Here is a 27812-nt window from a genome sequence, read left to right on the forward strand (position 1 = left end):
CGACATAGTAATATGCACGGAGGTATTAGAAATGCACTCGTCCCCTTTCCATCGGTCTAAGGTGGGTAGGGAGACATTCCTTTCCACCTCGTACTCTGCTCTCGACCGAAAAAGTCGTGGCCAACCCCCGGTGTTGTGGAGTCGCGTCAACGGCGAGGTGAAGGTCAGTTGGTCGAGGATGACGAAGTCATTAAACGTGATGGACCTATGGAGCGGCTCAAGGCTCGCTTCGCAGTGCCCTTACTTGATCGAGGTAAATAAGCGAACGTGGTGGATGGAGCGCGACACCAAAGACCAACCTTGGATCAGCAGCCGACGTCGGAAGAACTCAATCCCGATTCACTGATGTACCATCCCCATCTGCTCGGCAATGCCACTTGAACAATGGCGTCCTTCCAAAGCCGGATCTGCATATAACGATTACAGCATATATACTGTACAGTATCTGTACGAACGAGTAAGCCTCGATGAGGCACCTCTCACACAGACAGGCCAAGTGAAGGATTGGAGACAAATCGAGGTTCTGTTGTAGAGGGAGAGCAAGCTCAACACACGGAAGAACAAGCAGCAAAATATGTCTAAGTAATCAAGATTTCAATGATTATAACTTTTTCTTGCTCAAGATGGCGAACAAATCATCCAATCCCTTGCGGTTCGTGGGTGCATATCCCGGGACGTTCCTCTCCATATAGGCTACCATTGAGCTCGCCGCGTATTGCAGTGTCTCGAGACAAGGCTGCGTACAGGCCTGATCATTGATCACACTATATTTCAATCGTCATACAGGCCTTCGTCGTCTCCCTCGACATCATCCACAAATCCATCGGCCAACGCTTCTGGAGCTATCTCCTTTAGTTTGCCCTTGCCCTTGTTTTCCACAGATGTTCCTGTTCCATTGATCGCGTTTCCATTCATATGAGCGGGCCTCATACTGAAGCCAAAGTCGGAGTTGTCTGCGTCTGAAGAGTTGCCAGAGTCGGGATTGCCGATCCGTGGTACCGTTGTTTTGTTGTAGCTCGAGTCATGGGTCGGAGAAACCGGTGATGGGGTGTGACCGGAGTTGGGCGTGTTGCTTTCTCTCTGTTTGCCCTTGCCCTTGTCTTTGATTTGCGGCTGAGTATCTCGCGTTTGATCCTTGGCCCGAGGAACCGATCCGGGTTGGGAAGCCAGCTGTGGCGTCGGCGTAGGACGCAAAGGTAAACTTGCAGGGGCATGGCCACTTGTACCGTTGGTGGACGGCGTCACAGTGATATCTTGCTCCTCGAACAGCTTGCGAATCCTCTCAAAATGTTCCAGTTCTTTCTTGCTCACGCTACCGACCAACTCGTTCTGAGCCGCCATGAAATCTTCTTCAGCCACCACAACCTGCACGTCCTCCTCGCTGGCCAAGTGGTCGAAGAAATAACCAGTGCTGATGTCTTCACCGCGCGCCTTACTAATCTGTTGTACCTTCTCATCCACAGCACGTGTTTTCCGCGTGATCGCCTTGAGCATGGCGTCACTGCACAGCGCGTACAAATCTGCACCGGTGTAGGTGAAAGGAAGCCGGCGTGCAACGCTCATCAGGTCGACATCTGGAGCCAGTGTGAAGTTTCTCGTGAGCGCTTTCAAGATCGTAACTTGCTGATCGTGCGTGTCGGCGACACCTAGATAGAGCATCTTGTCGAACCGACCCGGCCGGAGAAGTGCAGGGTCGAGGAGGTCTGGCCTGTTCGTTGCGCCAATAACAAAGACTCCGCCGGCGTTTGAGGTCGAAGTGGGATCTCCATCATCACCACCTCCGCCACCGCTTGACATTCCGTCAAGCTCGGCGAGGAGTTGGGACACAATCCGATCCATCACACCACCGCTGTCGCCCTGGTTTCCACGTTTTGGTGCCACCGAGTCCAGTTCGTCGAAAAAGACAACACAGGGGCGGGCGTCTCGAGCACGTTGGAAAACCCGACGCACATTGGCTTCAGACTCACCAATATACATATTCAGCAGCTCAGGGCCTTTGACGCTGAAGAAATTGAGGCTGAACTCCGTAGCAATCGCCTTTGCCAACAAAGTCTTTCCGGTTCCCGGTGGTCCGTAAAACAGGATGCCGGACCGCTTTCGGATGCCATTGGCAAAAAGCTCGGGATGGGTAAGAGGCAGAGAAATTGTTTCCATGATGGCATCCTTTTGCGATGACAACCCTCCGACATCTTTCCACGTGACGGTTGGAATCTTTGGAGCACCGATAGCGTCCGAGAAACTCGATCGTGCTGCGGCAATTGCGCGAGTGAAGTCGCTTGGGAGAAGATGCGTGGCCGTTTGACCTCCAGAGATGAAAATGTCGGAAACATTGCAGCTCTGAGACTCTGCGAGTGACAACAGACGGGTCGACCGTGCGAGTAAGGCTCGATTCACTACATCTAACAGATCACCAGCCACTAGCGCCGCGGTCTGAAGAGCTATTGATTTCAGGTTGACAGTGGTTGAGAGTGGTGTCGAGATGGAAACACACGCATTGCGAAGGATAACTTCTCTGGCCTTCTCGTCTGGCGCTGATACCTCCAGTTCGTGAGAGAATAGACTGCGGATTCCTGCCGGGATATCATCAATTTTGGAGGTTGTAGCAATCAACACACGAGACTCTGAGATGATCTCCTGTAACACAGGCACCATTCTATCAGCAGTCAAGGCATCAATGTGCTGGATAAGCAAGGCCGTTTGCTGAGCACCTCCTGAAAGCGCTCGTTCAGCTCTGGTGCGTAATAATGCTTCTGTCTTCGTATCACCGCCTCCTGTGGTTGACGCATTCTCCGAGAGCAGATCGTGGGCAGATATGGGGAAGACGTGCACACCGATAGCCGAGCAGGCAGATTTCGCGATGTACGATTTACCGATCTGTCGTTGGGTGGAATATAACAGAATGACGAGGGGCGGTAGTCCCAGACTCACAGCACGGTTGCTGACCGCAGCGGAAATCAATCCAGACAGACGTCTCTCCAGTGGAAGCTTGTCCAGGGGTGGGATATCTGTGGCTGTAGGAACATGATCGATGCGGTGTATGTTTTGCTGCGGCAGTTTGCTGATGCCAAACCAGTAGCGACTCCAAATCTCTGTGGAGTGTGACACCGATTGGATGGTCGTCCCACTTTGAGACGCTCTGGTTTGTAGGCTGTCGAGGGTTACAACACCACCCCACGTATTTTGATCCTCCTCGCTCTGATTGCCCTGCTGTTCAATGTGAATCTGTTGCACGGAAAACCATGCAATGGCAAATCGAGAACCGCCCACAGTCTCAGGGCAGTTGAGTCGTTTTATGGTTTCATCTTCACTCGGTGCTTCATCCGAGCCACCTTGGGAGGTGAGGGCCTTTCCCAGCTCTTGGTCTACTGGCACCGCAATGAGATCGCCTTTCTTCAAGATGCGCTTTTTGCTCTGAAGGTGATACTGGAGGGATGAGAATAGGGTTGGCTGGAAAGCGGGGTTCGTTGTCGTTGGGTCCGCGATCTTCGACAGGACAACCTCCTTCGCAATTGGCGGGGACTTGAACGTACTGGACCGTGGCAGGTGGTTTGATTTAAGATCGTGCCGGGGAGTGGTGGGCAAAGCCCCGAGCTTGACGTATTCGGCATTCGATAAGTTGGCCAAAAGGATTGGGGGGAGATAGACCACAGGTGAAAAGGGTAACATGAGGTCCCTCTGCGAAAAACTCGACCTCCTGTCACCAGTCTTGTCAACAGCGTAACGTGGCTGAAGATTCGCCAGCCCCGAAAGGCCAAAGACCTTGACCGTTCGCCAGTCCGATTCTTCTTCTGTGAATCCGCCAAGACTTCTCAAAGCTGAATGCGGGAAGCCCTGGGAGCTCACATTTCTGGCGACCTCTATTCGAACCCAGTCACCAGAGAAACACCCAATCTTGGCAAGTGTGCTGGTGTCAATGAAAACAAAGGATTCCTCATCGTCGTCAAGACTGGGCTGGGGGTGCATCAGTTCAATCGGAACCCTGCGAAGAAGGGCCTCGGTTCTGAACACTTTCCCGGGGCGACTGCCACCCCTTGCTGTCACAGATGTGAAGCTCGAGTAGAGCGAGCCTGGGGTGTGCGTGCCTGTGGCCCTTTTCCCGCCAGGCCTCGGGGTAGCCGCAGTCATGGCTGACAGCGTCCCCGCTTGCTGGGGCGGCAGCCCAGGGGCACTAAGGGAAATCATGTCGTCCATCGAATCCGAATCCTCGTCACTTTCTTCATGAGGGGAATCAGTGCCCGATTCCTCGTCCGAAATATCATCATCGTCTGAGCCGGTCTCTGTCTGCCTATCCTCGGCTGCTGAATAGAATTGGTCATTCGAGGTATCCTCAGCAGTATCTTCAAGGGACTCTTCGATGATTGGTTGGACGGGGGCCAACTTTGAAAGAGCCTTTTCTTGTGAAGACCCGGTCTGTATTAGAACAATCCTCGTCTTTGCAGAGACCTTCCCTTGAGACACTGGCTCGCACTCCACCACGATGGCAGGAGGCGGTCGAACGTGAGTGATTGGGTGTGCCGGGAGTGGTAGAGGAAAGACATCCCCAGAATGAACCACGGGTAGCTGGGAAAGCGCTTCTCGGACAAGTGAGGCTAGTCGACCGGTAATAGGAGGCACATTATGCAGCACGCCGTTGGGTGTAGAGGGCTTTCTGTCAATCTTCAACTGCCTCCCGTATTGAAAGCCGCCGCCGAACTTAGCCTGGATGTCATCTATCTTTTCAAGCATACCCTTCTCGACGGAAACATAGATGGTTTCTAGTGTAAGAGGTCTCGTGGAGATCGCCCGAATCTCAATTGACTTGGGAACATGGCCTGGATGGCGGTCTCGATCGATTGCCGCATAAGTCTTCAGAATCGATTGACAAGCAGAGGAATTTGGCGAAAGCTTTATGGTGTCAGACTGTCCCAAGCCCTCAGTAGACGACTGTGGCTCGCGCAGTTGAACAGGAAGAATAGTCCATGGAGAATCTTGCAGCTCCGTATGGAGAGGGGACGAGGGTGTGAGGGCTATGAACAGGTTGGACGAGGGATAACGTGCATCTAGAGATCGTCGTCAGCATGTTACTCGAATAGGGTGGGTTGGACTCGAGGGAAACCAGCGTACCTTCAGAGCCACCCTTCAGTCTGGACCAGAGTCCTTGGGATATTACGGCTGCATCAGTCTTCACTGTGTCGTCAAATGCCAGCCGAGCGGCGAGTGGCTTCCGTTCAATTTCACGCCGCCGACGTTTCTTCGGGTGCTCGAGTTCGTGTTCGAGACTGTCCATGTCCGCTCAGTCGACAACGGTAGGCAATTTCATGTCCATGCGCAACAGCGGGTTTGAACGAAGGGTCAAGTCTGAACAGATATGCTGCGTAAAATGTGACAGCTGCGAGGGTAGGAAGAGTGTGAGGGTCAAATTGACTGCTAAGCAGTGACTGGGGCGCCGGCAATGATCATCAGCCACTGGCCACTGGAATCCAAGCCGAGGTTCAAGATGAGATTCCGAGATCAGAAAATAAGGAGCAACAATAGCCACGGGCTCATCTTCCATCACCCTACGGCCGATTCTCTTCCTTCTAACGAGCACTCGTGGCAAAGGCAATAGTTGAATTTGAGGACATGAATGCTGTGTCTAGACCGCAACGAAGTCTAGCTAGTCCCCTGCGCCCTTTTTCCGGACGGCAGTTAGCTGACTCTGGATTTGCACCAGCCTGGCCAACGAGGATGGTCACCCCCTCGTCTTCTAGCTGCTTACACCAGGCATCTGCACCTCAAGACCTGTAACCTCTTTGCGGAGATGGCGTTCGTCCATCCTATGACTGTCGTGCGTTTCGGTCTCCGCCAAAGGTGTCGCAAACCCCCATTGGGCTCTCCGCAATTGTAGACATGGGCACGGCTTCTCCGGGACTGCAATCTGCTGAGAAGCGTCTGGCACGAAACAGCAGGAAAACCGCCAATAGGAGCCGAATTGATTTACAGGGCTACAAAGCCCGGTCGAAGGGGGTTTAAACAGCCTACAACTAATCAAATGTTCATTGTCATGACCACCGACCGGGTATGATCCATACATCCTCAAGTGCTTGCGAAAGAAATATGTTGGACTCCTTTCTCGCTCACCCAGGAAAAGCACTTGGCCCGTTTTCGATATTCGCCAGGATGGTCCATACTCCAACATCAGTCCTTCGTCAATGACCCTTAAGGTTCGAATGGGTTCCGAAGATAGAATCCACCAACTCTCCGCTTCGAGTGGACAGAATGGACAGCAGAGTATCAGACAAGCCGTGAGTGGCCTCATTGCATCCCTGCAGCCAGAGTCCAATGCCATCCTGCACAGACGCACGATCCAGTTTCAAACCGTAATCACGTCCAGGTTGCCACTGCCCATCCAAACTGGAGTTGATGCCCTGACAAGCTTTGAGCATATCAACATGTGCGTCTCGCCGATAGCCAGTGGCCAACACAACTACATCGACCGACAGCTTTTCCCGGCCGTTGCTATTCGACGGGTTCAGGTCGGTCAGAATCAAGCTGAGTTGTTCATTGGGTCCATTGTCGACGAATTCCGAGATTTCCCGGAGCGGCAGAATCTGATGTTGCCAAAGCCGCTTATCTGGTTGCTTGATTCCTTGGATATAAAGGTCATCGTAAAGCTTCTCAAGCAGTTCGAGGCGCACAACACTGTAGTTGGTGGCCTTGTTCTTTTTCACATTTTCAGCACGGATATCGTCTGGCTGCTCGAAGAAAGCATCGACTGCTTCGGGATTGAAGACTTCATTGACGAATGGTGAATCGTCACTGGGCCGAAGTGCAGAGTCTCGGATGATGAGCCTGGTGCTGGCGTTGGGATAACGGTGATGGAGATCATTGAAAACCTCGGCAGCACTTTGGCCGCCACCCACAACAGCAATGTTGTAAGTTTGGTCCCTATCAGGCAGCACGTGGCTGATTCTCGTGTGGTATTCAGATGAGTGCAGAATACGGTCATGGTAAGCCGGAAACAGTGACGGCCTTGCGGGTCGACCACCTACTGCTATCACGACATTTCGGCTCAGAAAACTCATAGTCCGGCCAGTGGCGAGGCTCCGTGACACAACTTCGAAGCAGTCATACTTCTCGGCCCCAGCCAATCTTCGTGGCTGGATCGAGTCAACCTCTTGACTGTACTCGACAACATGTTCAAAATGGCGGGCCGCCCACTGCAGATAGTCGTCGAACTCCAGCCGCGACGGGAGGAAGGTACCCAGATTCGAGAATTGTACCAATCGATCGTGCTCCTTCAGGTAATTCAAAAAGGTGAAATGGCTTGTGGGATCTCGGAGCGTGGCAAGGTCTTTGATGAATGAAATCTGCATCTTTGCGCCGGGAAGCAACATCCCGGCATGCCATTTGAAGGCCCCTTGTCTTTCCAGGAAGCGTACGGTGGGAGGGGCAACCTCCGGGTCGGCTTCCCTCTGAGCACGCAGCGAGTCATGGAGAGCAACTGCAATTGCCAGAGAGGCCGGCCCAAAGCCCACGCATACAAGGTCGTGGATTTCCCCTGGAGATGCAGAATAGAAAGCCGGTGCAGCAGAGCGGTCCGTGCCCTGACCGTTACTTAGAAGTTCAGAGATCCTGCCATTAATGCCATTCGCGGGGCTCGCCGAGTCTGACCGATGGTCGTGTCCATTGGTGCTAGACAAAACCCCCGGAGCCATGAGAATGGAAAATCAAACACAGGATACAATGCAGAGCAGTGTGATGTGCCCAAGAGACCCAAATTTCTGAAGGTGACAATAGAATGGCAACCAGTTTCGGCAGCAGCTTTCTCAGGAGAAGAAGCAATCACATTTGAAGCAGACAGGAATAGGCCAGTACGGTGTACACCGTTGAGCAACGAAGGGGGCCCCTGTGTTGGTGGCAACCATAAACGCGGGATCGTCCGGTAATGAATGCCCTGGTGGTGCTGGCTGTTTTTGTCCCTCCACAACTTCGGGTCTCGTCATGACATGGTCAAGAGATTAGATGGCAGATCTTGTGGGCAATGGAACGAAAGCATCCAAGCATCCGTGTGCATGAATACGTCACGCCATTTGTGGTGGGTGAAAAGACAACGACTTCTGCAACAGATCCGATTACGGAGCCAGAATTATTATCTGATAATCGGGGAGATTATCTGATAATCTTTTGTCACGGCGTCTTGTCGGTGTCCTGGCCTGACCTGCGAACCCAGTTAGTCCTGGATTGTCGTAGGCTGTGGCGTGGTGGAAGGATGGACGATGTGGACAAGGCCCCGCTGTTTCCCTCAAAGCGACCGCGGCATACATCAGACGAGGCTTCGAGCGCCGAGCTAGCAATTTTTTTCTTCCTCTTGTGACTTGAAGCGGATCGGCTTGCGCATTGCACGGGGTATTCGATTGAAAGTGGTGCCTGCAGACTCTTTGGCGCTTTGTGCGTTAGCGTGGCTGGACAATTGTGATCGTGAAGATGCAAGTCGCCCAGAGTGGAGGGTCTGTTGTCGACATCATCTTCAAAGGCACCAGAGGCTATAGTCCATCCGTCCGTATTCGCGTCGAGCACTGCTACCCCACAAGAGATTCTATGTGAAGAGAAGAAGTAGGGAAACAGGAATTTCAGCAGACACCGGAGCAGCAGCTCTACCATCGTCGTTTCACTCTCATGACGTCGACCTTAACCACCGACTACAGACACCAACAGACCTGACGGATCACCCTGGTGGCTGCTGCCTTGTGGTGTGTCATTCGATACTGTGAAAGTATTGCATGGCAGTCCGTTGCTCTCTTTCTCTTCCTTTCTCTTCTTGATACCATTCTTCTTCAAAGGCTCTCATGAATTCCAAGAGTCTTCCGAACCAATTCCACAAAGGTAACATGCCATCGACCGTCAATGGCTTCCTTAGGCCCCCCAATCTCTCCATTGCCAACGAGAATCGTCAAATACTGCCCGGGCCTCAACTGTTGCACGAGCTGATAGCACCCTCCTCCGAGAACGTCATCTTGGACTTCCTGCTGGCGGATAATGGACGCGTTATCCTCACCTACGACGAATTCCATCACCTGACGAACCTCCTGGCCCGGGACATTCAGGAGTATACCTCACAGAGAGCCGACAAAAGATGCATCGTTCCTGTCATCATTCCTCAGTCTCCAGAATTGTACGTGGCATTGGTGGCAATATTGAAGTCTGGTTCTGCATTCTGCCCTGTCAGTCAAGATGTGCCTACGGAAAGGCTGAAATTTATCCTTCAAGATACACAGTCAACCTTCGTACTGGCAACCGCCACCACAATGGCTACCTTCAAGGATGCCCTGTCAAATATCCAGTGCAAGACTGTATCTCTGGAAGCTCTCCAAGGATCGTCCCGTTCGGCACCAGTGGATGACACCTGTCCTCGACACGGTCAGTGCGTCAGTGCCTCCGATCCCGCGTATGTCATGTACACTTCAGGCTCTACAGGACTGCCAAAGGGTGTCGTCTTATCGCATTCGTCGGTGTCACAGTCATTACTTGCGCACGACGAGCATATCCCTCCGTTCAAACGTTTTTTACAATTTGCTTCACCAACGTTCGACGTCTCCATGTTTGAGATATTCTTTCCATTTTTTCGGGGAGCGACCTTAGCCGGCTGCGAACGTGAGCGCATGCTTACTGATCTCCCTGCCACTATTCGAATTCTAGACGCAGATGCTGCGGAGCTAACCCCGACGGTGGCGGGGACGCTGTTGAGGACCAGGGAGGCAGCGCCCTGCTTAAAGACCCTGCTGACAATTGGAGAAATGCTCACAGCCTCAGTCGTTTCCGAATTTGGAGGAAGCGCAGATAGGCCGAGCATGCTGTATGCTATGTATGGACCCACAGAGGCGGCAATCCATTGTACTGTGGCACCCCGGCTAGCTGCCGATGCCTCTGTCCGCAGTATAGGGAGACCACTAGCAACAGTGACTGCTTTTGTCCTTAAAGAAGCTGAACCACTTGAGATAGCACCAGCCGGCGAACCTGGGGAGCTCGCAATTGCGGGCCAGCTTGCTGTTGGATACTTGAATCGGCCAGAACAGAACGAAGCAGCATTCGTTGAGCTTGCAAACTATGGCTCAATCTATAAAACTGGCGACCGAGCAGTTTGTCGTCCAGATGGCCAACTAGAAATCCTGGGACGTATGACATCCGGCCAAGTCAAGCTCAGAGGCCAAAGGGTAGAACTGGGAGAAATCGAAGAAGTCGCTTCGAAGACTGATGGCGTTCACCTCGCCATCGCAAGCATTATTGACGATGTTCTGGTCTTGTTCTGCGCTGCAAAACATGGCATGATGGTTTCTGATGTTTCCGCTCAATGCAAAGCATGGTTACCACCATACATGCGTCCGGGCGAGATTGTGCTCTTGTACAATGACATTCCTCGACTGCCTTCCGGCAAGATCGACCGCAAAGCACTTGAACGCAACTATCGAGAACACCAGGTACCCATCAACCACGAGATCTCTTTTGAAAACCCGCTAGAGAAGGATATAGCCCGAGCATTGGACGTTGAGCTGGCGTGCCGGATTGACAGATTGGCCTCTTTCTGGTCGCTGGGCGTAGACTCCCTCCGAGCCATTAAGATCGCGTCTCGACTACGCCAACAGTACAACTGTGTTAACGCGGCGATGATCTCCGAAGCAGACAATATAGCCACGCTTTCAAATTTGATTGCCAAGTCGAAAGATGTCGAAGGAGGAAGAACTGAACCTGAGTACGAGACCTCGGACGCATGGCAAGAGATCACGGCAAAACTGCAGCAAGATCTTGGTACCTCAAGCATCAAAGCACCCTACGAAAAGATCTCACCTTGCAGTAGCATGCAGGTTGCCATGCTGATCGAAACAGTCACGAAGGCGGCTCAGAATTTCAACCAAATATGGCTCAGGCTCGGGCCAGGTTTGACACTGAGAGACTTACGTCGAGCATTTGTTCAGCTTTCCAGGAAGAATGAGATACTGCGATCCGGATTCGTCGCTACTGGGGTGCAGGAGATGCCTTTTGCGCAAATCGTATGGCGGGACCTGCCATTCGACCGCGAATTAAGTCTTCTATATCCCATGCAGCTGGCAAACTCGAAAACAGAGGACGAGCGAGATGTCCTTGTTTGGATCCACCATGCTTTATATGATGGTTGGTCCTGGGACTTGATCTTAGACGACCTGAATTCTATCTTGTCCAGAGAGGATGCTCTTCCTAGGACACAGTTCTCCGAATTTCGGTCACACGAGTATAGTCGTCTGATAACCGAGAAAACGGGAGATCTCGACTATTGGCGACACCAAATGCAAGACTTCAAGCCCTCTCCTTTTCCGATGATAACACCTGTCCCATCTGAAAAGCCATCCAAATATACAACCGAGTTGCTACTTTCTATAACACATGAACAGCTCTCTCACTATGCGTCAGTCTCGCACTGTAGCCGGGAGACGGTCTTGGAGGCAGCTTGGTCACTTTTGCTCTCATCATACGTCGACAATGCAGACGTCGCTGTTGGAGTGGTTGTGGCTGGTCGCCATTTCTCACTTGCAGGAATCGAGTCGATCATTGGGCCTTGTCTATCATTATTTCCTCTTCGCGTCGATACCAGTGCTTTACGAACAATAAGTGATGTCCTCAATCACATCCAACGACAACGCAGCCAGTTTCTTCGACATGGTAGCGTTGCCCTACGAGACATCAATAGTGCAGCAGGTGTCCGCCCCGGAGACAGGCTGTTCGATACGCTGTGCGTTTGGCAACAAGACAGCGAAGGAAATTGCAGGGATCGTTCCAATGTTGCAACCGTCAAGACGCATGATGCCTTGGAATATGCGATAGTCCTAGAATTTGAGCCCCATCAGAATCACATCCATTTAAAGTTGACTGTGGATACAGCACTTGTTCCAGAAGACCATGCGAAGCTTTTGACTCGCCAGCTTGACAATGCCGCCTCTCGGATCATGAGCAACCTTGATCTCAGTTTGAGCTGCTTTTGGGGAAATTTTGACAAGAATACATTGTCCTTAACCAACACCGACTTCCGGAAATTCAGCGGAGACTTCGATCTGATAACAACTATCTCAAAACTTGCAGAGTCGTGCCCAGAGAGAGCAGCCGTTGAATTCGTGCATAGCATCAATGAGAAAACCAATCAGGTGGAGAAGGAAATCCTCACTTATGGCGACCTCTACAAACGCGCCCAGATCGTTGGCTGGGTCTTGAGGACTGAGTACAATGTGCAAGTTGACGATCTTGTCTGCCTAATAGGCCCTCGCTCGACTCATCTCTATATTGGCATCCTTGGGGCCATTATGGCTGGGGCCGCATACATGTGCGTCGATCCTCGAACGCCAGCAGCTCGAGTCCGCCGAATTTTGGACGAAGCTCGATGCAAGCTTATCCTGTCCACAGGAGATGCGCCTGAACCAAAGGAGATTGATGCAAGATCATATCTCCCCATGGATACTTTGTTGCAACGCCATTCCATGACAACTATCAACAGCACTCCGTTCCCGAAGAGTGATCAATTGGCCTATGCCGTGTTCACCTCTGGCAGTACTGGTGTTCCCAAAGGCGTCCTTCTTAGCCGTCGCAACCTGCTCAGCAATCTGGAGGAGCTGTCGCGAATATACCCCTGCGGACCTGAGAAAGATCGACTTCTGCAGGCTTGCTCCCCAGCGTTCGACGTCTCAGTCTTCGAGATCTTCTGGGCTTGGCACAAGGGAATGTCCTTGTGCACAGCGTCAAATGACGTCCTGTTCAGAAACCTTGAAGACTTCATCAAACGGCTGAATATAACTCATTTGAGTATGACCCCTTCGGTGGCCGCTCTTGTTCGACCCGACAACGTCCCACACGTGAAAATGTTGGTCACAGCTGGAGAGCCTATGAACTCGAAGGTGTTCTCAAATTGGGCCGACCGCGGACTGTACCAAGGTTATGGCCCTAGTGAGACGACAAACATATGTAACGTTCGACCGAAGGTCTCGAAATCTGATATGCCGAACAATGTTGGTCTTCCGCTCCCGAACACATCCATCTTTGTTTGTCAAAGGCAAGCCCCGAAGCTACACGCTGCCACTGATTCGCTCCATGATCAAGCCTTCCCACAGTTTCAGCCAGTAATAAAAGGCGGGGCAGGCGAGATCTGGATCGGTGGAGAACAGGTAGGACGCGGATATCTTGATCAGATGCTGACCTCGAAGAGCTTCTTCGATCACCCCGAATATGGTCGGCTTTACCGCTCAGGCGACATCGGAAGGCTTCTTTGTGATGACTCTTTAGTCATACTGGGCCGAGAGGACGATCAAGTCAAGCTCCGGGGTCAGAGAATTGAACTAGGAGAGGTGAATGCTGCACTGATCAAGTGCAATGAAGTTGAAGATGCGGTAGCTATGGTCATTGACAAAGGAGGCGATACTGCCAGCCTTGTTGCTTTCTGGACTCGAAGTCAGTCCCCCATCCAAATGGGCCCCGACGGCATGAACACCAGTATCTTCGAAACTTTGGCAAATAACCTGCCAGATTATATGATACCTGACAACCTGATCTGCATTGACAAGATACCTCTGACGCGTCAGGGAAAGATCAATCGCTCAGATTTGATCTCCTACTATCGAAATCTCGACGCAGAAGAGCTTCAGGCCACTTCCAGGGGCAGTAAGCCTTCTGATGATGTTGACTGCCTCTCCGATTCCGAGTGCATTATCGCTCGTGTTGTTACTGATGCCCTTGGCGTCGGTTCTGCGAAGATTGACCGTACTACCTCTTTCTATGCTCTGGGCCTGGATTCGATTAGTGCAATTCACGTCTCACGGGCGCTCCGAGAACATTATCCTGTTGTGGAGATATCCTCGTTGATGCAAAACCCGTCTGTTGGACAGCTCATGAAGTACATTGAGAGCCATGTTCCGGAACGTAACAAATTCGACGAAAAGAAAGATCTGGGTCTTCCTTTCAAAAGATGGGAAGACCAAATCCGCGGCCTGTATTCTCGGGTAGGGCTGGAAGTAGAGAGAATCCTTCCGTGTACGCCTTTGCAAGAATCCATGGTGACCAGTTCGACGAATGTTTCCTCCGAAGTCTATCGAAATACTTTGCGATTCAACGTCTGTGGCAACACCTCGAGGCTACGACAGGCGTGGGAATACGCATTGGCGAGACATCAGATCCTTCGCACTGGCTTCACTGCAATCGATAGCGCTGAATCTCCTTTTGCGCAAGTAGTGTTGAAGAATTTCCAGCTTCCTTGGCTGGAAGAAGGCACGCAAGGCGTGAGTTATGCCTTGGATAATCTCATGGTCCCGCCATGGAGCCTCGAAATCAGAAAGAGTACAGAGCTGATCCTGAGAATGCATCACGGTCTTTACGATGCAGAGGCAATGGCCGTCCTACTAAGCGAGATTCAATCCCTTTACCACGGACATCAACTACCTCCAACAATCCCCTTCGATGACTATCTGTCATTCATGAAAGCCTCTAACACTGATGGAACATACAATTTCTGGCGCACAAAGCTGCAGGGTGCTTCTTTGCAAAAGCTAAGTGAAGTCATATTGTCTGAGGACAAGGCTCCCCCAGGCACTCATTTGTTGGTCAAACGCAAGGCCACAATCGATGTTTCCGAACTTCAACGATGTGCGCGAAAGATGCTTTCAACTCCCTCGGCTCTGATTCAAGCTTCATGGTGTCGGTTTCTCTCCTGTGTGTTCGAGAGTCAAGATGTCTGCTTTGGCAACGTCCTGAGCGGTCGCAACCTTCCTATCGATGGTGTGGAGAGCATGGTCGCTCCATGCTTCAATACGGTTCCATCGAGAGTACAGCTGCAGTCTGGCAGCACCAACAAGGAACTGTGTCATTGCCTTCAACAGATGAATGTGGAGACTTTACTGCATCAGCCGAGCTCCCTTCGTGAAGTCCAACGGGTCCTTGACACCCAAGGCAGAGCATTGTTTGATACCTTGATTTTGCTCCAACAAGACGAATTGCGGCTCGACGACAAAATCTGGACTCTGGTTGAGGCATCAGGGGACATGTCTTTTCCTTTCATCCTTGAGATTACGATGGACAGGAAGGCTGATGTAGTCACCCTCAATCTGCACTCTGAGGTTGCCAAACGGAAGACATTGAGTAAATTCCTGGACGCCTACGATGCATTTCTTGTGCATACCGCCAAATACCCGCAGTCAAGGGCTTCAGATTATTCCTTCATTGCTGGGATGTTGCCGAGACTGCAGCCTTCTGTACCGTTGATTGTACTTGAAAGCTCAGCTTCCGCTGTCCCAACCAAAGGACAGGTTTCAATGAACGAGGGTCTGTCTCAAACGGAGACATTGGTCAGGGATATCCTCGTGCAATTGAAACCCGGTGCTCTTCCAAAAATCTCTAGGGACACTACGGTCTTCAGTCTGGGGTTCGACAGCATCAATGCTGTCCAAATTGCAGGAAGGCTGCGGAAAAAGGGGTTCGATGTATCCACTGGGGCCATTTTGGAAGCTGCAACTGTCAGAGATATTGCCAATTTTTGCGATTCCGTGCTCCGACAAAACAAAGGGCATTCGCTCTTCGACCTTGACTCCTATGAACGGAGTCGCCGCCGATCTATCTGTCAAGCTAACTATCTCGACGAAAGCAAAGTCGATTCCGTGTGGCCCTGCACACCCACGCAAGCAGGTATTCTTTCGCAGTTTCTTCGATCGCACTACAAGCTCTATCTTAATCATATGCATTTCAACTTGGACAAAGACGTGGACTTATCAAGGTTGAGACAGGCTTGGTCTGTTGCTTTGCGAACGCACGCAATGCTAAGGACTGGCTTTGCCGAGACAGATGACCCCAAGACTCCATTTGTCATGATAACCTATCGCCCAAATGTAATACAGCTACCCTGGATTGACGATTCAATCCCAACTCGGCCAGACAGAGGCGAGAAGAAATTTCCGAACTTTCACAATCTCACACGGCCGCCGTGGCTCATTCGGGTTTCCAAAACAGGCTCTTCGCCGAGTCTTGAACTATCCATGCTGCACGCCCTCTATGACGCGCGTTCTCTAGACCTCATACTGGGCGACGTTGCTTGTACGTACGCAGGCTTGCAATCGCCCGTGGCTGTTCCTCTTGGCCCGGTCGTTTCGAAGATCGTAAGCGCGAGCGGAGACGACGAAAGTTCCAAGACATTCTGGATGGAGGTGTCGACTGATATGTGCCCAACCCGCTTCCCGGACTTGGACGTGTACACTCAAAAGGCCGACAACTATTGTGTCGTGACACGGCAGTGCAGCATGTCTTTGAAAGCACTCGAGAATGAATGCGCAAATGAAGGTGCAACGATGCAAGCCCTGGTTGCTGCCGCTTGGTCTTTGTTACTTTCGGCGTATACTGCCCAGGACTGTGTCACATTTGGTGTCATCCTTTCTGGTCGGGACTTTGACGAAGAAGAAAACATGGTTGTCTTCCCTTGCATCAACACTGTGCCGTTTGCGATGAGACTATCCCATGACAGGGCCGACCTTTTGCAATCAGCTGTCAGGCGGTGCGCTGGTATGTTGAAACATCAACATAGCTCTCTGAGCTCGATCAAGCGTTGGGTACAGGCTGAAGGCGATCTGTTCGACACTGCGATCGTTCTACAGAAATATGACACTAAAAAGGGTGCAAATAGGCCTTGGACACTCGTAAAAGATGATGCAACCGCTGAGTACACAATCTCTTTGGAGGTCGTTCCTCGAGAGAACGATGCGCTGGATATCCAAGTAACTTTTCGCGAAAAGGTTATTCCACCAGGCCAAGCTGTGTACATCCTTGAGGAATTCGAAGAACTCATGAAGAGCCTGCTCACGCAAGCAACACGTACTCCGAGGCTTCCAGAATCTCTTCTGTCAGTGGTGCCTGCCAAAGAAGAACGGATTCCAAGTACGGTACGCTACCTGCACGAATTTGTGGAGCTGATGGCAAAGCAGAAACCAAACAGTATTGCCCTAGAGTTTGTGCAAGGCTTGCACGGAATCACTCCATCAAAACAAATTTGGACGTACGCCCAGTTGGATTCAAATGGCAACAGAATCGCTCGACTGATCCAGAGCAAAAGAGTGCAAGTCGGAGACCTCGTGGCTGTTTGCTTCGAAAAATGCCCGGAAGCTTCTTTTGCGATATTGGGGGTACTCAAATCAGGGTGTGGTTACATTGCCATTGACCCAGGTGCACCAACTTCAAGGAAGGAATTCATTATCCGCGATTCTAGTTGCAAAATCGTGCTGACAACAGATGACAAGACATCGGAGTTTAATACTATTCCTGATCTATCGACTTTCGCCATTGACAACACCAATTGGCAGGGATTTCCTGGCGAGAAACCTCTGCTCTCGAAAGAACTAGATACGCAAGACATCTGCTACTGCCTGTACACCTCAGGAACTACAGGGACACCGAAAGGCTGCTTGATCAGCCATGACAGCGCAGTCCAAGCAATGTTGTCGTTTCAGCGGATTTTCTGTGGTAGATGGAAGGAATCATCTAGGTGGCTGCAGTTCGCATCCTTCCACTTCGATGTCAGCGTGCTGGAGCAATACTGGAGCTGGAGTATAGGCATCACCGTGACCTCTGCTCCCCGAGACCTCTTGTTCGAGGATCTTCCGGGAACTATCAACGCTCTCGAGATAACGCATCTTGACCTGACCCCCAGTTTGGCAAGGTTACTTACACCCGAAGAAGTGCCCCGTCTATGCGAAGGTGTCTTTATTGTCGGTGGCGAGCAAGTGAGCCAGGATATCTTGGAAATCTGGGGCGATACAGGTTGTCTTTACAATTTCTACGGGCCAAGTGAAGTGACCATCGGGTGCACAGTGCATCGACAAGTGCCCAAGAATGCGAAAGCCACGAATATTGGTCAACAATGGGACAATGTGGGCTCTTTCGTTTTGGAGCCTTCGTCACAGAATGCAGTTCTTCGCGGTGCTATCGGCGAGCTTTGTCTCTCAGGTCCTCTTGTCGGAAAAGGATATCTCAACCGACCCAACCTTACACGGGAGAAATTCGTAGTGTTGGAGGAATATTCGACAATGGTCTATCGCACTGGTGATCTCGTCCGTCTCCTGCATGATGACAGCTTCGAATTTTTGGGCAGGATCGATGATCAGGTCAAGTTGCGAGGGCAGCGCCTGGAGATTGGGGAGATCAACCATGTTGCTATGAGTACGGATAGCACCATCAAGGACGTTGCCACCATGGTCCTGAAACATCCAACACAACAGAAGGACCAGCTGGTGACTTTCTTCTCTACGGCTCAACGACGTGCAAAGAACGAGAAACCGGCAATTGTGGCCACGAGGGATTCACAAAACCTGGCTGCAAAGATTCGGATGAACTGCTCTGACAAATTGCCAGCGTACATGGTGCCGTCATACATTCTCGCAGTCTCGTCTCTTCCATTATCAGTCAACAACAAGGCTGATCACAAATCGCTGAAGGCCTTGTACGAGGGAAACCTGCCAATCTCAGAACAAGACGAATCAAACGAAAGATATGCAACCTCCGAGGAAGACCTTCAAGCTTATAATGAGGTGGCCGCTGTGCTGGCGTCTTTCTTGCGAATCCAGGCATTGGACATCAAGCCAACTTCGAGATTATTCGAACTTGGACTGGATTCAATATCAGCAATTGGGCTGTCTAGAGCTCTCAAGCGGCAGGGATTCCAAAATGCCCAAGTAGGCACGATCCTCAAGCACTCTGTCGTTCAAGATCTAGTTCGCGTCATCTCTGAAAGGGCCACCTTACACCAAGACCAAGCTGTTGAAACCGCCCGAAGGAAGATTCAGTTATTCCGTGACGCCCATTACAAGGAAATCGCTCAAAATATAGACGTTCCACCGGAAAACATCGAGTACATCGCACCCTGTACTCCTTTACAAGAAGGCATGATTTCCAGAGTTATGCAAGGTGGACCCGATGACACTGTTTATTTCTCCTGCTTCCTCTTTGAACTCGATTCCAATACTGACATGCAGCGACTGAAAACTGCGTGGGATGCGACTCAGCGGTCAGTTTCTACCCTAAGGACACTCTTCGTACCAACAGCAGATGGTTTTGCTCAAGTTGTGGTCTGCAAGGATGGCAGTGCCGTCAATATGATCAGTTACGAAGCTAGAAATGAAAACATCCGCGAATTGCAGGATTCCTCCTTCAAAGATTGGGTCAGATCTGCCAGATCGCTATCAACATCATTTCCTTGGAAAGTCGGGTTGGCACAGTCTGGAGATGGGGGTTTCATGATTCTCTATATGTTCCATGGGCTCTACGACGGAAACAGCCTTCCGTTACTATTGAAACAAGTCGAGAAACAGTATGAGCACCCTGAGGAGATCCATAAGCTCAAGATGCAGTTCTACGAAGCTTTACCTTACGGTCCGTTATGTCAGCTACCGGATGAGAAGGAATTCTGGCTATCACACCTGGCTCGCATCCGGCCACAGAAACTACCATTGGCCCATGCAGAGCGTGAGACAGATACCAATTGTGTCGTCTTGAGGGATCATCTTACCATTAACCATTTGCAACCCTTGTGCAATGAACTGGACGTGACAGTATCGGCTTTTTTCCAGGCTATGCTGCTCTACGTGCTACAAAGAGAATTCGACTTCAATCCCACAATAGGTGTGGTCGTGTCGGGCAGAGCCATATCCAGGGAAGAAATAGAGGAGGCCATCGGCCCGATGTTGAACACCCTTCCATGCGGCATCAACTCTCTCAGAGATGGAGCAGCAGTCTCCGATCTTGTCCAAGCATGTCATCAGTTCAACGTTGATATCATTCCTTACCAACATACGCCTCTGCGGAAGATTGTTCAATGGCTCGGAATGAATGCAGATCAGCCTCTGTTTGACATATTATTTGTGTTCCAAAGGACATCAATGGAACTTGACGACAGCGCGCTCTGGCGAGCAATTCCAACGGACAGTTCGCCAGATTATCCTCTAAACATTGAGGTAGAGCAAAGGGGCACCGAGTTCAATATCACCCTTGTCGCAAAATCACAATATTTGAACAGAGAAAGGGCCAGCCAGTTGCTAAACAGGTACCTTGATGTCGTTCGCAGACGGGAAGAGATGGGTATGACCTTGCCCGCTGGCTTTTGCTCAGCACAAGACCCTGTGGCTCTGAATGGAGAATCCAGAACTGGCTTCTCTGTCTCCAACAACATTCATGAAGAGGACGATGGTGTCGCTTTGAGTGCCACAGAGAAAATCATTCGCTCTGAAATTGCCAAGCTTACTTCAGTGGAAGAAAACAGGATACACCGTCACAGACCTACGATCTTCGAACTAGGCTTGGACAGCATAGAAGCAATGAAGCTCGCGGCTAGGGTCAGGAACAATGGAATGAGAGTCGCCGTGAGTGCAATCATGAGATCGCCCACTGTTGCAGGGATTGCCGCAGCGGCCAATTCAGACGTGGATACCCGAACAAGAACAAAAAAAGGCAAACGCATACCTTCCATTGAAGAGCGCCAGATTGCCTATCGACATATGCTTCACGGTCACGGGATTGATCTCGACCACGTGCGGGCCGTCTTTCCTGCCACACCGATGCAGGAAGGTCTGCTTCTGGAATCAGACAAGTATCTGAACGTGATGACGTTCAGATTAAGCCCCGACATGGATACCCAAAGACTGATCAGAGCCTGGGAAAAGGTCTCCCAGAAAGAGCCCATCTTGAGAAGTCGCTTTGCGATTATCGAGTCATCAGACAAGCGCACAACTTTCTTGCAACTTGTGATGAAAGAAGGACTCGAGGTGACGACTCTAGTCGACAAGAGACTGGACGATGTTGTTAGAAGTCTCAGAAAGGCCGCAAGCGACCAAACCTTGGAAGATCAAGAGACCAGCATCACCATTGTCAACGAAAATAACGCGTCGTTCCTTGTTCTCGCAATGCCGCATGCATTGTACGACGCCTGGTCATTGCATTTGCTGCACCAAGAAGTCACCAAGATCTACGAGTTCCCTAACCTAAAACCTCAGGGGGAAGTGCTGGATCAGTATCAAGAACACCTCGAGGAGATCATCAGTCAAGCAGAGAGCTCAGAAGCTCGTAAATTCTGGGAGTCTCAACTACTAAATATCCAACCCACCACTTTTCAAACGCACATCGAGGATCACAAAAACTCCACCTCTGCGATCTTGATCCGCAAACAATCGAAGACCAGCCTTGCGGATGCCCTCAAATTCTGTAGGCAGCAAGGAGTGACACTCCAGACCTTCGGGCTAACATGCTGGACAATCGCACTCATTCACTATACCTGCCAGTTAGATGTATGCTTCGGGCTCGTTCTGTCCGGCCGCACAACTGATGGCTCGGATCGGCTGATCTTCCCAACATTCAACACTGTCACCTTTAGACCTGTGCTTGAAGAGAATATGACAAAGTCAGAAGCCCTCCACAGGATGCACGACGCCGTGGTGCGAGTCTCAGAATACCAGCACTTTCCATTGCGAGAGGCTCTTCGTATTGCCCGAGGACAAGGGGTGAATGAAGACTTGTTCAATACTTTGTTCACCTTCCAAAAGCTCCCTACTGCCGAGGGCGATCTCCCAGTGTTGTACGAGGAAGCCTCTCCCGATGGAGTAGGCACCACGCCGCCGTATCCTCTAAATGTGGAATTGGAGGGCGATGCAAATGATCTGATCTGGACTGTTGCATTTCAAAACGGAGTCGCCAATGAAGCATTTGGGCAGACGCTGCTGAGCAAGCTGGATGGCATTCTGGCAGCTCTGATGAACAGCCCTGGCCGGGATCTCCTGGAAGACAAAGGGGGGAAAATGTCGATTTGCGGTCTGCCGGGCGTGGACCTTGTTCTCAAAAACAACGGCAGGCGAAGGACACAAACTGTACCTGACGAGGATCTACAGCAGTCCCAGGGTCAAGAAACTTGGACTCCAACGGAGACTATCATAAGGGATGTCCTCGCGAAAGTCTCCAACTTGGACAAGGAGCAGGTCAAAAAGAATACTGGGCTGTTCCATCTTGGCCTGGATAGCGTCAGTGCTATCAGAGTGGCTAGTCTGCTGAGAAAAAGGGGCGTCAAGCTTCCAGTGAGCCAGATCATCAGAGCACAGACAGCTGAGAAGATGGCAGTGGCCGCTGACCAGACCAAAGTTGCTGTTGAAGAGAGCGCCCATGCGTCAAATGGGCCCATAGTCAAGGCATCGATTTCCGAGGCCGTGAAGAAGAGCATCACAATGCCCGAGGGCGACATTGAAACGACCATACCATGCACTGCTGGTCAGACGTACATGCTTGACATGTGGAGTGCAAGCGACGGCCGCTTGTTCTTTCCCATTTTCTGGCTGAAGATGACCGGCGTCTCGTTGGAGCGTCTGCAGCAGGCGATGAAGAAACTTGTCCAGGAAATTTCCATCTTGAGGACTGTCTTCGTTCATACCAATGACGCGGAAAGCCCAGAAACATTTCAAGTTGTCGTTAAAAGTGAGGCAGCGGAGAAATATGACTTTCCGTGGAGGCTGCGCTTCGATAGCGCAGGGCAAGAATCGATTGTCGCTCTCCGCATCCATCACGCCTTGTATGATGCAGTGAGCTTCCAGCTGCTCATCACCCGGCTTGAGAAAATATGTGCTGGGACCGGCTCTCAGATCCACCCTAACACGGATATGAGCACGCTTATCTCGAATATTCGAGCAGCTCGTCCACTGACTCAAGCGTTCTGGACGCAGTATCTCGGTCAGGGACGAGATACATTGCGAGCTGTGAGTCGAGGCTCATTCACAGCACCGCGCGTTGAGAAATATTATGCGAAGCTTTTGCCGGTTGAGCGACTAAGCAACCGACTGAGGCATCATGGACTGGGCATTCAAGCACTCTTCTTCGCCGCATATGCCAGAGTTTACGAGGGTATTTGCCGTGATGTAGAGAGAGGAACCAAGGCTGGATCGGGGGATGTTGTTGTCGGTATCTATCTCGCAAATCGGTCACTTGATATCGACGGAATCATGGAGCTCGTAGCTCCGACGTTCAACATTGTGCCGCTGAGAATTCGATCTGGGCAAGAGAACCTTCTGCAATCGGCTTTGCAAATACAGCATGATCTCAGCGAGATTACTAACCCAGAGCACTGTGGAGTTTGCATGCGGGACATTTATACCTGGACTGGCGTCAGCCTCCACACTTTTGTCAATTTCTTGTCTCTCCCCACCGACGACCCGGAGGGTGCGCAGTCATCCGGAGATCAATCCGGTGAAGTGAAAGTTACGCATGCGGATATGTCACCCGAGCAGAAGGACGGATTTCAGGAGCTTGATACACCATCGCCTTTCCTCAACGGCATGGCAGTTGATGCTGACACCACGAAGTGGTGCTTGGTTAGCCACGACTCCTTTCCCCCATTTCTATTTCAATTGACTAACATGATTGCTTACTGCAGCCTGCGATTGACATCGAAGCGAAGGTTGAAGATGGCTACCTGGACATGGGCGTCTTCGCCCCAGTGGACATGCTCTCTGACGACGAGGCTACGGGGATTCTGGATGGCGTGAGAAGTTTGATGATGGATTTCTCGTAGCAACTATCCTTGACGAGTGGAGTTTTGCAGCATATCTAGAGAAATGAAACAGTCCTGTCTTACTATCTCCACTTTCAACATTCGACTGCCAGAGTAGAGACAGAGAAGAGTGAGTGAATAATATCCCTGACCCTCCCTGGGCGCCTAACTTGAAACTCTCCGAGATAGGTAGTACCTCATACTCGTAATTATCACCCAACCCATTGTTGATGTGGATAAATCCCTATTCGCTGGTCAGCCGGCTCATGATTTCCGGATGCCCGTCCTTCCAGAAGGTTGGAACGATCCCATCGTCGTCTTCCTCGCAAAAGAACCAATTCGAGGAGACTTGATCGTTTTGATCACCCTCTTAGTAGCTTGGACAGCCGAGCTCGAAGCGCCAGAAAATAACCAGCATCGAGTATATACATACTGTAAATATATTCACCCACCTGGACATATACTCTTCCCACCTCCGCGCCACTCACCCACGGCACTTACCTAACCAACTCCATGTGTGTTTGGTGGTCAGCCAGCACCCAGCCAGTCTCAGTTAATTACTGTATGTAAGCGCGACGAGTTTTGCGCCCCCAACGGCGGTACGCAGTGCTCTCGGTTGTGCCTTGATCGGCAATAATCCAAGTGTGGTACCTTCCCCTTTCAGACGAGTACGAATACGGGGTACCTCGTAATAATACGGATTCAGGGGAGTGAGGCCACCCAGCGGCCGCGTGGGAGAACAATGAGTCATCCTCCGCGAGCGCCACAGCCACCCACAGCGGGTGACAGCAGAGTGCGGGTAAGCTCGCGTAATGAATAATACAGTATCACTTGTGGCTGCTGTACGAGCTACTCGTGTCATGCTGCTAGCTAACGGCCACTAACTATTCACAGCTAGGCCATCTCTCCATCTAGCTCAATGGAGTTGAAATGTATCTCGTTGTAAGTAGGGGGGTACCATATATAACAACAATACACGCCTTTCTCAACGCGCACAACCTGGTCTTCCTCCTGCTCTTTCACATATTGAATCTTTTGATCCCGTCGTGCTTGTCGCGCTGATCCTATTTACCCCCTTTGTCTGCCGTTCGCGAGATCCGGAGCAGCCAGCAAGAACAACCGCCAGCAGATCTGAAGACAGCGAGCATCATGACGGTGGTAGAGGAAGAAGAACCAGTCATTGCGGGCCCGTTCGCGCTGTACGACGGGTCTTTTGTCTTGGAGTTTCTCCAGCCGAAGCCGTCGAGGAATGCGTCGTGAGTATATGTCAATACCAATACCCTGTTCCCTTGTTTCTTTCTCTTACGTTTCGTTTCATTCATTGACTCATTGCTTCATCTGTCTGGCGTCTATTCCTCGGAAAGAAGGGAGGAAAGGGGTGTTGCGAGACGGTACATATACAGCCCGATGGGACAGAGACAACCCCAACGAGCTGAATGGTGCTCGACTCAATACATGCCCGGGAGCCAACTACCTACCACCTAGCACATATCTGCTATGGAGGTAGTAACCAAGGTGCCTTGGTTATTGAGGGAAGCTCAGGGGGTGGGCGCAAGGCTGGGCCTCGTCCGGCATCCCTTCGAACGTGGATTTTATTGTTTGATACAGCACAGTTTGAGCCAACTTCACAGATGGCCTCTGCGTACCAACTTACTGACGACCTGCTTCGTTTCCAGAGTATTGATGCGGACGACGTATAAACATGATCACCCTCTGTGCAAGAAAGGGAAAGGCCATCCTCAGGTATGTGGTTCCACATCCCTCGCTGTTCGTCCATTCGAGAGAGTCTCCCTGACAAGGGACATCTCTTCCCTCCCCCTCACACGAAACCGGATCCAAACACGACGGGAAATGCTGATGTTCTGCCCGCCATGCTCGGGTGTCCTGTCTTTCATAGTCACCGCCTTTGCACCTGCACTTCCAACAATACGAGGCTTTTTCTGTGCTCAGCGGCGAAGTCGGCACCACGACGACCTACTCCAGGATCGACACCATCCACAACGCCCAGAACACGCCCGACTCAAACCCGCACCACGTTGAGCCCTACCTGCCTCACACATTCTGGCCGTCGCCCAACGCGACGGAGGACAGCACGTTTCTGCTCTGGGCGCATCCGAACCCCGATGACATGGACGACAAGATGGATCGCCTCTTCTTCCAGACGCTGCTGATGTACGTCAGCGATATCAGCGAGGGCAAGGAGCAGTTAAGTGTGTTGCAGATCATGTTGATCCAGTACGTTACGTTATATTCTCCGCCTAGCTATCTATATCCACTCCCTCCCTCCTTGACTCCCTCTTTCTCTTTCCCGCTCGCTTGCTTACCAGAATGAACACAAAAACAGACATATCTCCGCCACCGCACTGATCATGTTCCCGGGGCTCTCGTTCCTCGGGCCTCTCCGGTGGTGGGTCCCCTGGATGTTCCAGTGCCTGTGCAGCCGCATCGCCTTGTGGACGGGCAGGACGCCGCTCATCAAGAAATACTTGGCCGCGGAAGATTGGGAGGATGAAGAGGTCCAGGAGCGCAATGGCCTGTCAAAAGAGAAGAAGAAGAAAATGAAGAAGGATCCATGATAGCCGACCGTGACGACCATGACGGCTGTGACGGTGGTGGTGATGGATGTGTTTCCTCTCTGGTGCGCAATGCGGAGAGGAGGAGACACGGTCCTGCTCTCCATCTTTTGAGCCATCCAGCCTCTGGGCGTGGGTCTCTCGAACAGATTCAAGTCCGACCGAGTTGAGGTGTTCGTGACACACACACATCCCTCTCAGAGAGGGAGCGAGAGCCGTCAGACGGACGCACACGTGCCACGAACTGCGTGGAGAAAAGGCAGCCAATCAACCCGGGAAAAGCAGGACGTCGCTGACAGGTTTCCAGGAGAAGGATCGAAATCAAGGAAACCATTTCATTGGGGGCATTTTGTGATACCTGACTTCGGGGAGGGTGGAAGGTAGACCTACTGTAGCATACCATAGTACAACAACAACAACAACACAATACAGTTTAGTTCAATCATTGAGCAACCAACTGCCATCGCTCGAATCAAAACACCCATCGAAAGCGCCTCACTCGGCGTCTGCTCGCTGACCTTGCACAGAAGAACAACGGAGAGGAAAAAGCATGTGAGAGAAAACAAAACAGGGCGAAACGGTGGTGATGCCCCTCTCCACTCACTGTCTTGTAAACCAGTCAGTTAGTTACTCCCTTCCCCTTCGAACAATCCCCATCCACCCAGTGGGTGACAGAATTCCGTCCCCAGCGAGGTAGGTAATCCGGGCAGAATAACCTCAATAGTGGGGAGGGAATTCTGTCACCCACTGGGTGCCATCCCATGCCATGGCATGCACGCCATGGCTGGCGAAAAGGAAATCAATCCACTGTGCGCGCTCGTGATGACAATACCTCGTGCGCTATTGGACCACGATCTCACCCCTCCCAATGCGCGACCTGGCTTCACCTGCATCCCACGGGTGGGAAGGGGGGTGGTCATGTGGCACTTTGGGTCGTTCTCTTTCAGTCCATCAAACGGCATTGGATGGTCGGAGGCCACACTGTTTGCCTGCTTGACCTCCCTCTGGGGCCGTTTTATCACCTTTCGTTCGCCTAGTCGCTCGGGTGAACAAGTTCGGATGGGTGCGTGCATATGCACATGCATGCCACGCCGGATGTTCCAATCGGAAGGCTGCTGTTCCACGCCATACAGCAAACGCACACATGCAATGCATGAACGTCCAAACAAACCAGCCAGCCAGCCAGTCAGTCAGTCAGTCAGTCAGACAGGCAGGCAGGACAAACCATCCATCCGTGTAGCCGTCATAGATAGACACATGACGTAAGAACGGAAAAGGGAGGGAAACTCTAGACGATATCAGATCAAGACTGGTGAGATAAATCTAGTCGAGAGGATCTAATCTGATGAGGCGAAGCTCCGGTTTCGGCTCTCGTGGGAGCATTTGTTGTTCTCCTTAAGTATTATGGAGATATATAGAGAGAGAGACACACACGCATTATGCACAGCGAGGGAGAGAAAGGTGATAATAAGAAGGGAAGAAGAGTAAAGTATTAATAGCAAGGGAAGGGCGAGACGAAGGGATGGAACTGAGGATGCAAAGGCCTTGTAGATTAATATAAAAAGAAAGAAAGCCAGCAGCAGGAGGAAGAAAAGGGTATATAAATGTGCTTGGAAGGAGTGAGTGTACATATACGACTAACAAAAGGCACGTCGAAGAACGAGAGGTATAGTCACGGAATGTGCAGTCCTTTCCCTCCTGTCGTCTTTCGCGTA

At 51.3% G+C, this 27812-nt stretch overlaps 4 protein-coding genes across 4 annotated transcripts; 2 read left to right on the forward strand and 2 right to left on the reverse strand.

Annotated features, from left to right (window-relative positions):
• Positions 1-771: 771 nt before the first annotated feature.
• On the reverse strand, positions 772-5266 carry AYL99_02935 (hypothetical protein; the record flags this gene model as incomplete). The annotated part of the gene is made up of 2 exons (XM_018834451.1): positions 772-5039; positions 5104-5266. The coding sequence occupies 2 exons, from the start codon at positions 5264-5266 to the stop codon at positions 772-774; spliced, it is 4431 nt and encodes a 1476-aa protein (XP_018697075.1).
• Positions 5267-6167: 901 nt separating this feature from the next.
• Positions 6168-7676, reverse strand: AYL99_02936 (hypothetical protein; the record flags this gene model as incomplete). Its single annotated transcript, XM_018834452.1, has 1 exon — positions 6168-7676. One exon carries the CDS (start codon positions 7674-7676, stop codon positions 6168-6170), a length of 1509 nt encoding a protein of 502 aa, XP_018697076.1.
• A 1131-nt stretch (positions 7677-8807) lies between these two features.
• On the forward strand, positions 8808-23545 carry AYL99_02937 (hypothetical protein; the record flags this gene model as incomplete). Its single annotated transcript, XM_018834453.1, has 3 exons — positions 8808-17172; positions 17239-23345; positions 23408-23545. 3 exons carry the CDS (start codon positions 8808-8810, stop codon positions 23543-23545), a joined length of 14610 nt encoding a protein of 4869 aa, XP_018697077.1.
• Positions 23546-24673: 1128 nt separating this feature from the next.
• AYL99_02938 (hypothetical protein) lies at positions 24674-26100 on the forward strand (the record flags this gene model as incomplete). The annotated part of the gene is made up of 4 exons (XM_018834454.1): positions 24674-24780; positions 25201-25267; positions 25422-25759; positions 25869-26100. The coding sequence occupies 4 exons, from the start codon at positions 24674-24676 to the stop codon at positions 26098-26100; spliced, it is 744 nt and encodes a 247-aa protein (XP_018697078.1).
• Positions 26101-27812: the final 1712 nt, after the last annotated feature.

Source organism: Fonsecaea erecta, assembly GCF_001651985.1.
Source record: "Fonsecaea erecta strain CBS 125763 chromosome Unknown Scaff2, whole genome shotgun sequence".
NCBI classification, from domain to species: Eukaryota; Fungi; Ascomycota; class Eurotiomycetes; order Chaetothyriales; family Herpotrichiellaceae; genus Fonsecaea; species Fonsecaea erecta.